Source organism: Abramis brama (genome assembly GCF_963993115.1).
Source record: "Abramis brama genome assembly, chromosome: 14".
NCBI lineage: Eukaryota > Metazoa > Chordata > Actinopteri > Cypriniformes > Leuciscidae > Abramis > Abramis brama.
The window spans coordinates 15,995,996-16,012,820 of record NC_139976.1 but is presented as its reverse complement, the minus strand read 5'-3'; the positions used below and the strand labels follow the sequence as shown (position 1 = coordinate 16,012,820).

Sequence of the window (16,825 nt, the reverse complement as noted above, 5' to 3'; positions counted from 1 at the left end):
GATTTCAATACAGGCAACATGAGAGGAATGATGCAATACTCTAAAAAGCACATATACACAAATGATTATGCTTTACATAATATAATATATAAATGTATACCATTTTAATATAATAATATTTCACTACCATTCAGAAGGTAGGATTTTAAATATGTTTGAAAGAACTCTCTTATCAGACCAAGGCTGCATTCATTCAATCAAAAATACAGTAAAAACAGTACTATTGTGAAATATTATTACCATTTAAAAGAAGTGTTTTCTATTTTAATACATTTTTAAATATAATTTATTCCTGTGATTCAAAGCTGAATTTTCAGCAGCCTTCTGTGTCCCATGGTCCTTCAGAAATCATTCAAATATGCTGATTTGGTGCTCAAGAAACATTTGATCAATTTAATCCATCCGTGCTGAATACAATTATATATATATATATATATATATATATATATATATATATATATATATATATATATATATATATATATATATATATATATATATATATATATATATATACACACACACATTATAACTTACTGAATCGACAGACAGTGTATTTATATCCGTATTCCTTACTATCACTATCTTACTAGGTTTTGGAACAGAGTGACAGTCTTCCTATCCCAGTCTGACAAAGCAGCAGAGTACAATATCTTTTCCCTTATGAGCGTCACCTTCTGCTCAGCCCTGGCTGTGCATGTTTGATTAAAAGTGTCTGATCTAATTAAAGTACTGTATGAAAATGCATCGGTTCCTCATGCAGCTGATATGTTAGGAGATTAGGCCTGTTGGATTTGGCTAAGAACTGGTGTGCGCTGAGGATTTCTGGGCTGAATAATCACGGTCCGGTGGTTGACTGATGGCTGAAGGACCAGAGCGTGTCTGAGACTTATTACAGAAAACTCAGGCCGCAATCCAGAGCCTATTCTCTGCTGAACTTTTCACGCTACAAGAGTCCCATAGTGCAGCTAAAAGTATAATCTGCTCTCAAATCAACATGCACCCTAACGTAACGGGTTCATTTCAGGTGGATAAATGTCTATTTGTAGAAGGTGATGAGAGTATTGAGTAAAAAGGAGAACTCTCACATGTAGCCTTGTAGAAATGTGTTTGGAAGACATGAGAAAGAAATGGTTAGACACACAGAGAAAAGCAAACTGATGAAATCTAGAAAACAAGGAACCAATGTAAAATATGGAGAACAAAGAGGGGTTTGATTTGTGTCTAAGCAGACTACTTTTATGGCCCTCTCTTTACGGCCTCTGTCCATCACCCATCAGCTGCTAGCGCTCATGGTTGAGCTCCCGCCTGCTTGCATAATAAAACATGAAAGTCTGGTGGGCATTTTTACACACAAACGCTTGCACGCTGAACCGCCTGCCTGGCATCATCGCTTCAAAGAATAATAAAGTCTTTCTCCTCACTGCCACCAATAATCGAACTCAACCTGCTAGCACATATCCAGCCTTGTTCAAAAACCAAACACTAAAACCGCACTGAGAATATCCACCTCATTCCTTTTCTTCAGTAATACATATTGTTTCAAAGCAGCTTTACAGAAAATAGTGCCTTAATACCCCCACTGAACAAGCCAAAGGCAACATGGCCAGGAAAAATCATTGTAGAAAAATCACACCAGAAGTGCAACATCTGTTCAGTAGGTTAACAGTAGGCACTTTCAATCAGGTCTTAAATTTGAAGTGGCATTTCCTGTCTCGATAAGAATGGTATTATCCCAAAAAAATGTTGGCAACAATATTCTTACGCTTTTCAGCAATATCAATTATGACCATCACTATAATGTACCAAATAAACAGCCTAACGTGATTTACACAAGTAGGACGTGTTCCCGTATCAACATCCTTTGTTGTTCCTGAAACAACATTCCCATTAATCAATCACTGCCTTATGCTTTTAGAGTGTTACGGGCTTTGATTGGTCGATATGGATGTTGTTCTAGGACCTACAAAGGATGTTGATCCAGGGACATGTGTAAATGACATTTTGTCAAATAAACAAGTATAGCATATAGCTCTACTTCAGCTCATCCAGTTTTTTTTAGAGCTTTAGAATGATAGCACACTTAGACCGAACATTTATCAGAGGCGAGAGTTATGGAAGGTGAGCAGAGCTACTGAGCACAGACTCATGGGAACTGTTCTTCAAATGAGGTAGATGAAGAGTTTAACTTGGACATCTCTGCTGAGAGTAAAGTTAAAAATCTGCAGCAGGCTTATTTTGTGTCTGAAAACTGGCTCTGAATGCACAATAAATAGATGAAAGGAACATTTTATACTTTGTCCTCAATGTAACTGACGGGAACACCAGACAGAGGTTTTTACACCGGCAGAGTAGCACTAGACAATAACCATTACTATATGGTACAGCAGTAATCTTTCTGTCTGCCTTCATTTTCCATCTGCAAACTATATCGGCGAGAGATAACATCACCATCATTTAGCAACGAACATAAAGAGAAATCTGTCTCGATGATGGAGTTTCCATTTATATTGCTCAAGGACAGAATTATGTTGGTTATAAAACCGCCAACGGTCGGCATAAAACATTAGCGTGGATCTGAAGATTTTGTTTTAAGAAAAGAAAAGTACAAGTTGGAGGAAACCTTTTGTCTGCATCAACAAAAAAGGCATTTACTGTGCTCTGCTACTGATGAAGCTGAAGACAAATCTGGACAATATTGAGCCAGCCAAAAATTGCACACACAAAAAAAGGAAAGGAAAATGGTAATTTCTTAAAGATGTTGTATATTTAAAAATTAATTTTGATATAATTCTTGTCTTTAAAATCTCATGTAGAAAGGTCTAAATATTTGGTCCTGTAGAACAAAACATTTTTCCAACAAATACACTGTGTCACTGATGAGAAATAGGATATCATTTCTCAAACAATAAACACTTTTTACCACATCTTGAGGCCATTATCGGAAACCCAATTTGTTAATTTATCTTTTACTTTATTCAGAGAGGTCTGACTAGCTGGCCTGTTCTCACATTCTTTCACACTGTGGTGATGTGAAAAATAGCACAATGACAGAGGAAAGAACTCCCTCTATCTCTCGCTCAGTCTCTTAATCTGTCTCTCTCTTGGTTATTGTGACAAGCAGACACTTTACGCACTGAGAGAAGTATAGACATTAGCTCGTCCCCTCTTTCCCTTTGCTCTCTTCTTCTCAGCTGTGATTAATCTTATGCTGAGGAGCGAGCAGGAACACACTGCTGCCAGTTGAAGGACAGCTGTGCTGTTTTTGTGTCTATGTTTCTAAGTATTGGCTTCCCCTGAGTCTGTTTAGCAAATATTTGGAATTTAAAATGAATAACTAAATGGGTAATCTACATGGTTAATGTGTGTTCTTTTTTTCCCCTTCTTTTTAAAGAAAATCACGTGATAAATTATTATTATTTTACATTCATGCCTTTATTAGCAAATGCTGGAGAAACAACAATCAATGAGAGAGGAGATAACGGAACACAATAGTCTAGTGCTCCATGCATGTGTCGGAGCATTGCACACATCTACGGCTTGGACAGTTTTTCTTAAATTAATATATGCGATTATCTAAATGTACACTGTACAACTTTTGTATGTTCAAAAGTTCAAAAGTGGACACAAAAGTTTTTCAAAAGAATCTCTTAAGGCCCATTCTTATCAAGAACGATAACTATAAAGATAAGTATGATAACTACATAAGTGTCCACACCAATGCACAATATCATTCTATTCTAAGCACACGCCGCAGTTTTGTTGTCTGTTGTTTTAAATGCTCAAGCTCTTTAAAGCAGAATGGATTCTGATTGGCTGTCAATGTTTTTATCGTTCATCAGCTGGAAAAAAATAGTTCTGAAAGAGATTCCAAACGATATTGTTTCTCTGTGCCGTTATCGTCCTTGGTGTGAACACTACAGGCCTTTGTGCTCACCAATGCTGCATTTATTTGAACAAAAATACAATAAAAACGGTAATACTGTGAAATATTATTAATATATTTGAAAATGTAATGTAGACCTGAGATGGCAAAGGTGAATTTTCACTGCAGTCCTTCAGGGTCACATGATCCTTCAGAAATCATTTAAAATATGCTAATCTGGGGCTTAACCCTTAGGGGTCGACAAACACGCCAGTGCGTTTTGCTGGATTTTCTTCACATAGTAGCACAACTCCGTCATTTATGGTCATACAGAAAGAAAAAAATGAAAAATTAATCAAGATGTCTACTTTTGTGTGTCCACTTACAATCAAAACAAAACAAAACATTGTGCTTTTGTAAAATAAAGAAAACAAACAGGGTGTGCTTTCTGACTCTCCGTCTCCGTGAACTTTATTTTCTTGAGCACGTCTATAAACTGAAACAAAACTCAGCGAATACTTGTCACACATTTATGAGCAATATATCTTTATAAACATTTAAGTGTGTACTTTTAAATTATCTAATTCAAAAACGAAAACAAATGTTCTCTAAGTAATTTGTATGAAACCAACAAGATGTCCAGTTTCTCAAGCGAGAGCTCATTTGCTCTAATGTGACCACACCCACACGCGCAAAAGAGATTCAGATGCAAATCGTCCACGTGAAGGAACGCGAACCTGTAAACGCCTTCATTACCTCTAAACAAAGAATCTAACTTCATCATTCCTCTGCTTTTCCTCGCGTTTGGAAGACACGCTGGGAGCTTACATTGGATTTACCTCAGAAGAAGAACGCGATTTAAAGATAAGAAAGATTTGAAGGTAAGAAATGTAGCCTATTCTGAATTATATTAGAGTGTTATTGTTGCATAAACTTCACATTGTAGTTGAACTGTTGCTAGACTAAAATGTATGAAATTGACGGAAACATGTTCAAATATGAACTATAGACAGGTAGGCAACCTTTAAATGCTAAATAAATATACATGTATGACAAGAGAATGTTTGTATGCGCTTTAATATAAAACATAGCATGATATAAAAGTAGGCTAGTATGAGAGTTTATTAACACTAACATGAGGAATATAATAATATATAGACCGGTGTTTACGATGAAATACTGTGTTCGTGGATATCTGCTCAAACATAGATGTTTGTTATAATGTGGTAACAATAAGACATTATTTCTTATTAAGAGGTTCGACCTGTGGCATTATAGGAGACACAGGAGGTTGCCTTCGGGGCAAAATAACGGGGCTATTATAGTAAATTGCAGTTCATATGAAAGATTGCAATAATGTTTTGGGGGGAGGGGGGTTTGGTCAGTTTTCTGGGGGGCGCTATAAAATCTCACCTAGGGCACTAACAGAGCCTGGGCTGGCCCTGCTTATTAATTCCGCATCTCAGATGGTAGATGGGTTTCTGTATACTAAAAGCACTTGAACTGGTGATACATTTTGTGAGTATTGAAACATTACTATTATCAACATTGAAAACAGTTGTGCTGTTAATATGTTTGTGGAAACATTGATATATTTTTTATTAATAGAAAGTTCAAAAGAATAGCATTTATTTGAATTAGAAATAGCCTATTTTGTAACATTATGAATGTCTTCATTGTAACTAATTTCTTTCTGACCCCAAATTTTTCAACGGTAGTGTACTTTGACAATAACTAAATCAAAACAACGCTATTGGTGCACTTGCCATCTTAGCTTGCACCCATCTACATCATATAAGGAGGGCCAATTTATCAACATAACATTCTACTGACTGCTATAGGGGCAATGTACTGTCAATAACACCCTATCAATTTCACTAATAGCAGACTTCTTCTTTTGGTGACATCTTTGGCTCTGATGGCGTATATAGCATCCTCACATGATGATATCATCTGTTTCTGATGCCTGAACACTCAGGCTCTCCATACCACCACCACTGAGGTCCAAGCTTATTCAATACTCACAAAACGTATCACCAGTTCAAGTGCTTTTAGGTAGATACAGAAACCCATCTACCATCTGAGATGCGGAATTAATAAGCAGGGCCAGCCCAGGCTTTGTTAGTGCCCCAGGTGAGATTTTATAGCGCCCCCCAGAAAACTGTCCAAACCCCCCTCCCACCAAAACATTATTGCAATCTTTCATATGAACTGCAATTTACTATAATAGCCCCCTGTCATTTTGCGCCCAAGGCAACCTCATGTGTCGCCTATAATGCCACAGGTCGAACCTCTTAATAAGCAATAATGTCTTTTTTAACATCAGGGGATGGATTATATAAGTATGCCACAGTTGTGTTAATGCCAAAGTTGTGAGCTTAACTGTAATTCACATGTTTGGATAGCCCAGAGCATGGTTAGTATATCTAAAGCCCAGTGGTGTGGAGCAGACACTATAATGAAACTACTGTCACGTGTTCATAAATCGCCATCTGGAGCATTTTAAGGCCAAGTGCAGTGGAAGAGAATAACTAAAAACTATCATAGAAACCCAACAATTGAGGAAATAAGACACAACTTGTATGTTCAAAGAGATGAAACTCTTGTATTCATGTGGTGTTAAGCAATACCTTTTCATCAGAAGCCTTAGCAAAATGGGGAGACATGTTTTTCAACAGTGTGACAAGGTCTTTGTAGGCTTCACTTTTTCTCCTATAGGAGTTTTCACCACCTTCTCCATTGATTTCCTGGAAAACCAAATCATAATGCAAGTGTAAACAGAGATATTAACATTCCCAGTGGCGTATTAGTTTTTCTGGCTGAAATGTACGTTGGGTTACAATACATATCTCAAACAGAGTCATATTTTAAAAAGACAATTGAAAGAGCAAGAGAAAAGGTTCAACACAATAAACGCCCAACCCACACACAAAGACCATCAGCTTCACACACATGCACAGACATAACTATACTTTGAGCTCTTAATCGCTGAGGTTTAGAGGTGAATTGTTCTGATTAAATGTCTAATCTATACAATTAACTTTACTGTCATTTGCAGTAAATTCAACCTGACCTCAAATGTACAATGAACAGGTGAGTGTCAGAAAGCATTGAACAGAACACAGATGAGGACAAGAGAGTCCAAAAAGAATAGACATTTAGAAAGAGAGAGAGAGGTGGAGGAGGGAAAGAAATTAGATTTAAGAAAGAAACACAAAGATAAAAATAGACAGATGTACTTAATTAAGTGGTGCTCTGAATCAGAATGAAAAATATTATGATGTGTAAAATGTTGCTTTTGATTAATTGCACACATATTTAGTTCTGTGAGGCGGCTTTAAAGCACTGAACACAGCTAGAGAAGCAGATCTGGAACAGAATCACATATCTGTCATGTCTTAACTTTTCAGTTTCGCTTACCTCATGTTTTGGAAAAGTGTCTGTATACCATACCTTTCAAACACATTAAGAGCACATTGTGTATGTTCAAATTGTCTACCAAAATTGGCTCCCTTGACAGCTTGACACGTTTCAGATTCATAAAACTCATATTGCATCACTCAGCATTCCGATGAGATGCATTAATTTCCATCTGCTATGTGCTCAGGTCAGGCTTGTTGGGATATGCCCTATTAAGATGATCAAACTCGATCACTTGATTTTTATCAAGAACTTGATTTCTTGATAAAAATACAATATATAATCAACTGAGGGAATGTCCACATTTCTGAATCTGATTACTAAAGGGAGATGATAGGTTATGTAGCTGAATTTCATCATTTTTGACACCGATGATGTAGCAGAATTGTGTTTTGCTTTGACATACAAGACAATTGTGTTCCCAGAGCAATCCAAAACTGACGCACCAAATGACTGTTATTACTTTCTTGACAGTTTTCTCACCTCATCGAGGAAAACTCCGCTAGTATTGCAAGTGATGAACAGCGTGGGCTCTGTGTCACAGGTCTCAATTATGAGGGAGCAAATCTCTCCATCCATCTGCCTCCAGGGAGGAGAGCGACAACCATTGGAGAACGCGTAATCTGAGGAGACAGGATTTATGCTTTAGAGATTTGTATATTTTGTTATACGTATAATGTGTCAAATGTTGAATTAATGCACTGTTGTCACCTCTCAACAGCAAAAGTTTGCAATAAAACTTCAGTTTTGGAAAGTACATACAGTGCAGGCTCCCACAGGGGCAGATGGACACTCGTTCCCTGTAGCCCAGCCAGTGAAGATGACTGATTGTTCTTCAGGACTGAGCTGCTGCAGGCATAACCCCAAGATAAATTACCCTCGCCAAACACCCCTGCCGATACTCCACATGCTCCAAACCGCCCTGTGCATCCTCACGGCCCCCCCCCCTCCTTTATTTGCAAATAAGCTTCCAATTTTACTCGGCATACGGGGACACATTTTTCAAAAGAAGCCACATCCATCACTCAAAATTTGCAGGCCACAATCCTTTTTCCAAAAACAGTTGATTGTTATAGCACAGCAAATCTGCCCATTCTCCTCAGGGAAAGAGGAAGAATTGATGAATCTCTTTGTAAACTGAAATCTGACATATGTAATGGTTTCCATGTTGTGGAGATTTGAATACAGACATGTTATATTTAAAGGATATCCAGCATTGCCACAAATGGTGGTGGCTTAAAGACTGTGGAGTGTGAGGAATAGAGACAGATTTTTAATTTTTTTTAATTTTAGAGTTAGTAATAAGCACTGACTGACATGATCAGAACTGCTAAATTTACTTAGTTTCTTGAAGTGAAACCTCCCATGGAAGATTCAATCTTAAGGTGCCGTCACATTTACTGTTGTTCAGTGAATTTAGTTGTTCGGTCAAATCCCGTCATTTCAATATAGGAATCAACACAATTGGGAATTTCACATTAGGGTGGAATATTTCCCCACACATTTCCCATTGGGTTCTATTTGGTCATGCAAATTCACTGCATTGACCAATAGAAAGCTGTTTGGTTAGACATTGAATTCATAGATTGCTACACTAATGACAATGGACCTTTTTTTTGGCCACAAAATTTTGCTAATGTGACAGCAACATTAGCCTTATAGAGTCTGGTACTTTCAAGAAAATACATCAATGTATTATCATTGTCATGATCATTACCTGAATCCTCTACAGGCTTGAGAAGCACTGTTCGCTGAACTCTAATATGAGTTGGTTTTGATTTAATTTATGGCAGACTGTTTGTTCTGCATCAGCAGGGAAGTGGGCCCCACGCACCTGCACAAGGTTCGACTCTGAAAGTGGAACTATGAGCATTATCTTTGGGGCCGGCTTTCACCTCAGTTGTCTCTACAGATCCATCTTTTGAGTTATCTGACACCGACCTCTCTTGATTCAATTTCTTGTTGGCCTGTGGAATCTGTGATGGTTCAGTGGCCACATTTAACTCAGCACCACTTTCTGTCGCAGCTCTGCACATCATCAGTAACAGCCACATTAGTGACGTTCATCTCATTTTTGTTAGAGTAGGTCTGTCTAATGTAATCTGTAATTGCCGCAAACAAAAAAATCTTACTGATTTTGAACTAATGAAATAGAAAAGCAATACTGGTTCAGTGTGTCTTTAATTGTGAAGAAGTCTTGTTTTCTGATTTTTTTTAGTCTTGTTTTCTGATTTAAAAAAAAAAAAAAATTACTATAATTCAAAAGGAAGACAAGTTTATTTTTCTTACCCCATTGGAATATTTTGTTGTTGTTATACATCGGACATGACAGTTGTTGCAACAGTTTGAAGCTTGAAAATTCAATTGTTCTTCGTGTTAGAAGTACATTTATGTGATCTGATGTGAAGTACATCAGAAGTAGAACGTCACACCATGCTGCATCCAGTGTAGACAGCATCACTGATTATAATAGGTTCTATTTGCATATGTCACGTTATGCTGCTCGCGTCTGGTGTAAACACGGTGTCACTCAATTTTCAGAAAACAATTTTGTCATTTAACTTCTCAAATAAATGTATTTTGATTTAAGAATGTTTACTAGAGATACGTGTACTGGAAAACATGACAAAAATACTTAGTAAGAAATGTACTTTTTTCAGGGCAGAGGCGTCAGTCAACATTTGTTGCCATGCCTGACTGTCAAGATGTGAGAACTAAGAAATTGTTTCCATTTTCCTCAAAATCTAAATTACTGTACGACTTCAGTCCAATTGAACAATATAAGAAAAAAGAAAAGAAGACAAAAATCTCACACAGACACTCTCAGTTACACCGGAAAACTACAATCACTCGCTCCAAACATCGACTCAGTTTGACTCAGAAGATTAATCAGATTGAGGGTGAAAATAAGTGTGGAAGTGAGTGAGTGACAGAACGAGATAAAGTGAGCAGAAGAGATGGAGAGGGGGAAGAGTGAGGATAATACAAACCTGATGTGTAGCGCACAGACTTCAGCGCCCGGTTTTCTCCTGTTCCACAGAATCTCTTCAACAGATCTACCTCTGTATTAACAGCTGCTGGGCTTAGCCTGCCCTCTCTGGGCAAAAACACACACACAACACAGAACAAAAATACAGCTCATTAACCAGTAACAGTAATATAGCTATAAATGCATGCACTGTAATGTAGCTATAAATGCAAGTACTGTGTCTGTGTGTGTGTGTGTGTGTGTGTGTGTGTGTGTGTGTGTGTCTGTGTGTGTGTATATATATATATACAGTATATATAATATATAGGCTATGTATATATACAGTATATACAGTTAATAAAGACCAGCAGAACGGCTGATTGCTTTAATTAAAGGCAGTATATAGCATATGCATACATGATCATGATCGGTCTGACAGCAATGCTTAGCAGCTTCTCGTCCAGCTGATGCAGGATATTAAATAGTTTGTCTTCCTGTATTGTAGGAGATGTGGGCCCAAAGATCTTCTTCACTGGCTCCCTGTTAGCTGTTGGCCATAAACACACCTTATTCACAACTGCTCATCATACAAAAACACTTTCACTATACTTTTTTTTTTTTTTCAGCCCTATGTTTCATTGCAAATTTATAAAAAAGATAAATAAGAATCCGCTAAACGTTACCAAAAACTTACCAAACGCACCTTTAAATGATAGCCAAAAGCTGCAGAAAGCATGTCTGAAACTAATCTTCAGATGGAAAATTTGCTCTAAAAGAACGGTGTGGTCCAAAAGACTGAGACCACTAATGAAAATGTTGCTATTTAATACATATATACATATTATAGCCTATAATTAATACAAATTATATTATCAACATAAAAAAAGTCAATTTAAAACTGAATTGAAAAAATAACATGAATTTCAGATTTCCAGATTCAGTATTTGTATTCCTCTTCTTGCTGTAATGACAGTAGCACTTGAGCTGCACAAACTCCAGAAGTTTGAGTAAAACCTGATCATCTCATTATCCAGCATGATCTGAGAACGATCAGAACATCTTGTGCATTAATGGAAGAACATCTGACTGACTGTAAAAAAGGAGTCCACATGATTTGATTGGAGTCCTAGAAATAGTGCAGCATCTTAAATATTTCTTAAGGCGCATTCACACCAAGAACGATAACCATAAAGATAACCATATTAGCATCAACACCAGCGGACGATATCACTCTGTTTATCCTAAGCACGTGCTTGTCTGCCTCTTTAAATGCTCAAACTCATTACAGCAGGATGGATTCTGATTGGCTGTCAATGTTTTTATCATTCATCAGCTGGATAAACTCATTCTGAAAGAGATTCCAACGATATCGTTTCTATGTGCCATTATCACATAGCTGTGGTGTGAACTCTGCTATTCTTTAATATTGAGAACGTTATCTTTATAGTTATCGTCCTAGGTGTGAATGGGCCTTTACTCATTTTAGGTTTCAAGAAGAAAAAATAACTATATTTTTTAAATAATGACAGTTTAAATAATTACAGCTATTCAGTGTGGTCTCAGATTTTGGGATCCTACATCTTGCATCATAAATTAATATAGGCACCGTGACTGGACTGATTAAGACTTCAAATGTGATACCGGAAGATATTGAAAATAACAGAATAGAGCATTTCAAGGAAAATTAGCTCTGAGTAACTGCATGTTCGCCATGCAGCTCACCCTCCAAACAGGTCTGGACCTCCTTCATCTTTTTATCTTTGTTTAGAAGCAGAAGGTTAGACAGGTGGTAAAATGAGTGCACTGAGATGTCAGGTGGACTCAGATGCAGAAGGGGACGTCCTTTATCATCACATTCCTGGGACATAGCTGATTCTCCACTAAAAAAAGGGGGGGAAATGGTGTCACAGGTGTTTTTAAGCATTCACCTGACTTAAGCAGCTCTGCATTGATTCAGCATATGAATTTATCTGAAAACCTACAATATGAACCAAATGAGGTTTTACAGTTATCTAGACGAGAAAAATAAATTAGGTCTAATCTTTCTGATATCTTTAAAGGGAATGTGTTATGCTAAATCAATTGCACATCTCTTATCATCTCCGTCTGTTGGTATTACCTGATGTCATATAAATCTGACATGAAATCAGACGCTTCTAGAGTTGTATTCCATTGTAAAGGCTCGCTGAATGTCAGCCTGGCCTCGTGTGGGTGTTTGTCGCCGAACTCCTCCGTGAAGAGCAGGATTTCAGTCAGAATGTCATTATTCAAAGGGCTTTTCTCTAGTTTATCCGCCTCAGAGCTCCACTGAATTGCCCTAGAGAGTGCCACCCCCATGACGGACACTGGATAGCCTAACGTTAAAGCAAAACAGTAAACAGTATTAATACAACACGAGAGGGTTAAAGCCATTTCAATGCGTGCATTAAAGCGCGAGGACTGATATGCGGCGTTCCAAACGTCAAACGGATTATTTAACTGTAAAGGCTAAACTATTTCTGACCCTCTTGAAAGTGATTCAATATATAAGACGGTTTATTACTCACCAAACGTAGCTAAACAAGTCTGCTCAAGTTTGTATGACTGTTTTCCTCTACAAATGTTATCTATCTTGCTAACTTTGTGGCTGGTCGGCGCTGCTTTCAGTTACTGAGTAACCATAGAAACGAACTACGCGCTGGCTCCGGTTGTTAATAAACAGTCGAACAACGTAGAGCGGAGAGGGTCAAAAAAAGTTAGCGTAAGAAGCGGTCTTTTCTTTTTCTTTGTCTGCGCGTGTACAGGAAACACTGTATTGGTATGAATGATCAACATTACATTAAGCTGTCTTTGTTATGCAAACAAAAGTGAGGTCCTACCTGACCGAAGGCTTTCGCATTATGTCAACTCTGTTTGTTTTCTCTCTGGGGTTGCGTGCCCACAGAACCACACTTTTGAGAGGCTCTTTATAAACTTCCGTGCTGTGCTGTATGGTTTGGCAGAAAATTACACACAGGCATTTGGGCCACAGAAAATACTTAATTTCCCAACTGATCCTGCCTGCACAGCCTCTCAAAATAAGTGAATTCAGCTCAACATTATTCACGCTGGGTTTAACTGATAGGTCTCACTCATAAGCTTTCAAGTGAACCAAAACAGAAAAGGAGCTCCCTCTTTTCAGATCATGCAGATGGAAGGACTAGTGCCAGGTGTATTAGCCTCTCTCTCTCATTGCCAAACCACACCGATGACCTAGAGATTAACGTTACAGAAATTTCCATGCATTTTCGCTTAAATAGTGCTCTTTAGATTTTACTCTATTACTGAATTAATGATTTTACTTCTTGCTGCAGATCAAGAGATCATTACAAAGAATTTCCCCCAGGCATTTAAAATTACATGGAAATTTACAAGCATTTCCACAAGACTTCCACAACTCACAAAAAGTTAGGCTAATTGCAGGAGCAGAGACCTTTTTATTAATATAATCATGTCTGTCCAGTGTACAGGTATTTCAGAGCTTCCACACACATCACTAGTAAACATCACTGAATGGGTTTAATTACAGCACTACTATTGTATATTTTCTTTGTGTGTAGGAAATAAGCATAAGCTTTTGATTTTAAATCTGGAAAAATATCTGTTCTTGATCCTTTTTGCAACAGACGTTTACAGCCATGAGGCCATAACGATGATGAACAGAAGCAGAAAAGAAATGCAAATGCTCACTTAGCAGTGTGTGTGTGTGTGTGTGTGTGTGTGTCAACATTTTGATTTATACCTACAGTCCAGACATGCTTTTATTCTACATGTATTTTCAAAAGCCCAGTCTTTCATCCTTGGTTGAATAAATGGGTGCAAATCAGTGTCGTCAATCTTAATGTGTGACATTTTGTCTGGCACAGCCACTTCTTGGAAATCCAACAGACTAAAGCGGGGAGCCCATATAAGAGGTAACACCGAGACTGTGGGCAATAAAAAACAGACCCTCTCCATCGTTAGAGTTTTTCTATCCTTCATTCTCATGTCTGCAATCATTCAATGATAAATTGTAAATGGATTCAAGATGATGGCCTTGGTATAGCACAGGAGTTTTCAAACCGGGGTCTATGGAGCCCCTGGGGGCTGCAAGGGGTGCTAGAGTGTCCACAGAAAATTTAAAGGTAGGGTAGGCAATAAAAATAAAAAAATGTTTTATACTGGTTGAAACTCTCCACATCCTGATAGCAATCAATAATATAAGTGGTCTAAATACAGTATTTTTATATATATATATATATATATATATATATATATATATATATATATATAAATACTGTGGAAGTCTCAGTGGAAGTCTCAGGACCAAAAATAGCATACCTTCGCGCACCTTAGAGTACTATGCAGAGTTGTAGACACACAGTCATTGGGCGTCGTAAAGAAACACCAGCCGGCTTTTACAGTTCCTTCTGAACCAAAACAACTTATGCTGTGTTCACGCCATGTCATAACCATAATTTCAAGATGGCAACCCATGACGTTCTACCCGGAGCTGTTCACATCCTCAACCTCGGACTTTTCAACACTACCAATGCCCAAATGAATCTGCAGCAGTCAGGTGGTACAACTAGAGCTATGTAAGTTGTTTATGTTCATTATTATTGTAATGTTAAATGTACTTTGAGACATGAGGCAATTTAATGCCATCTTTCAGCAATTTAATGACACTTTGCAGACTTCGCTCTGGCTGTGTGCGTTCATGTGTGTTGAAGAAGGCGTGGCTTTGGAGAGCAGAGGGATCTCTTGCTTTCAAAGCTAGCTTGCTATTGCTAGCAGCTCTAAAATTGCCTTCCCTACCTTTAAGAGACCTTAAAAATAATTAAAATAAAGTTAATATAATTAAACTTATCGTGCTTATTTTTTTTGTTATGCTTTGTACAGAAATTTACAGAAAGTTAACCTTACCATTCTTATTTACCTTACAATTATTTTATTATGCGGACAACAAAACAGTACACTGAACTTTTTAGCATATAATTATACATTTTTATTTAATTCATTGCAAGTTTACACATCTATAGCATTAAACGTAGTGGGAAAAAAAGATTCTTAACTCATGTCCTACAGATAGCCAAGTAGCAAAATAAAAAAGTGATCGGAAAGCAGAAAAAGAATAGAGAAGGAATTAAAGGTTTCATATAGAATGACTAGAGAAAATGAAAGAATGAGAGAAAGACAGACATAGAAAGGAAAGAACAGGAAAAAAGTAACTTAACTTGTAATCCACTGCACACTCTCATTAGCTCTTACTAATTGCTGTTCGTTAATGAGGCTAAACACAATGAGCTGGTGCACCAGGGCTTCCTTTAAACATAAACACTCACAGTCTGTGGTCAGAAGCACCTGTCAGCTCCTCCAACTCTCTCTGGCTGTACCTCAATCTCAGCATAATAAACAAAGGCGTCGTCTGGAGCGGTCCAGCAGTGATGCTGATTGAGCTGAAGCGGGAACTCACTGCAGAAGATTTACGAGGAGCGGCTCTGTCTTCAAGCACGGAGGCTGTGATTGCATCCGTCCACAGCTCACTCTCCACTCTCAAAACAGTCCATTAACGAGGGGAAATCAGGCTCGGGCAGGAATACACACAATTTGTGGGGCGATTAAGGGCACCGACCTACTGGAGTTGGGGCCAGTTCAAACAGAACACTTTTTATGCTGTTTTTTTAATCGTTTTTGTATGTAAATGCCCTAGACAGATGCCTTGGCCATTGCACCGTGGGTTTTAAGCATATCTCATGTATGAGCGTAGTTTTTTTAAAATCAGTATGTTAAGTTAAAACTTGACATATTTCACTTTTAAAAACGCCTCTCGATAAGTTATTTTCAGCTATGCTTCCTCATGCATTTTGTGTGAACTACCCAAAAATACTTAAAGCTGCAGACCTTTTTTTTTTACTTCAGTAGACTAAATTAAATTGAAGCTACAGTTTGTAACTTTTTTAGAGAAACAACAGTGTCCATTAATGAGATGCAAAATAAACATTCAAACTGCGTCTTTAACCAGGAACAGTTTTAGATAACCCTATAATAATGAATTATATATTTTAGAGCGGTTGGGACAGATTTTGCAGGAAATTGCACACTTCTGTTTCATTCCTACTGACCACCAGAGGCAGTGCAAAGCACTAGTGGATAATCGCTGTGCCAACTAGATAGATCCAGAAGAATATACAACAAAGCCCGTCACATAGACAGTAAAAGAAATGGACACAGCGACCCCATTGGATTCAACGGAGAAAAGTGAAGTCAATTAGAAGCTCTCACTTCCTGATGGCTGAACGTACTGCGCAGACTCAAACTGAGCTTGACGACGTAGATGCGACGTGAGCAACCTGTCTGTCTTCTAGTAGCTATGCCAAGAGAAATCTGAATCATTCCCTTCCGAAACTTGCAGAGACGGAGAGCGTGAGTAGGAGGTGTCCATGAGGAGCAGGAGAAACTTTTGCTAAGTATTCTGATTAATTATTTTGTCATTTTGCCTCCACGTCCCCCCGATTGCACGCGAGCTTCTCCTCCTGTCCATACGATAATTTCTCTACTGTGCGACAGAGAGT

At 37.8% G+C, this 16,825-nt stretch overlaps 1 protein-coding gene across 1 annotated transcript in view; it reads right to left on the bottom strand.

The window, feature by feature from the left end:
- Positions 1-13,024, bottom strand: part of odad2 (outer dynein arm docking complex subunit 2) — a 53,823-nt gene extending 40,799 nt beyond the window's left edge. The window contains exons 1-7 of the mRNA XM_084135547.1: positions 12,800-13,024; positions 12,373-12,607; positions 11,976-12,133; positions 10,671-10,800; positions 10,276-10,382; positions 7,769-7,908; positions 6,496-6,612 (exon numbers count right to left, since the gene is read on the bottom strand). Coding sequence (XP_083991673.1) covers positions 6,496-6,612; positions 7,769-7,908; positions 10,276-10,382; positions 10,671-10,800; positions 11,976-12,133; positions 12,373-12,590 — 870 coding nt within the window. The 5' untranslated portion in view covers positions 12,591-12,607; positions 12,800-13,024. The remainder of the gene's footprint in view (positions 1-6,495; positions 6,613-7,768; positions 7,909-10,275; positions 10,383-10,670; positions 10,801-11,975; positions 12,134-12,372; positions 12,608-12,799) is intronic.
- Positions 13,025-16,825: the final 3,801 nt, after the last annotated feature.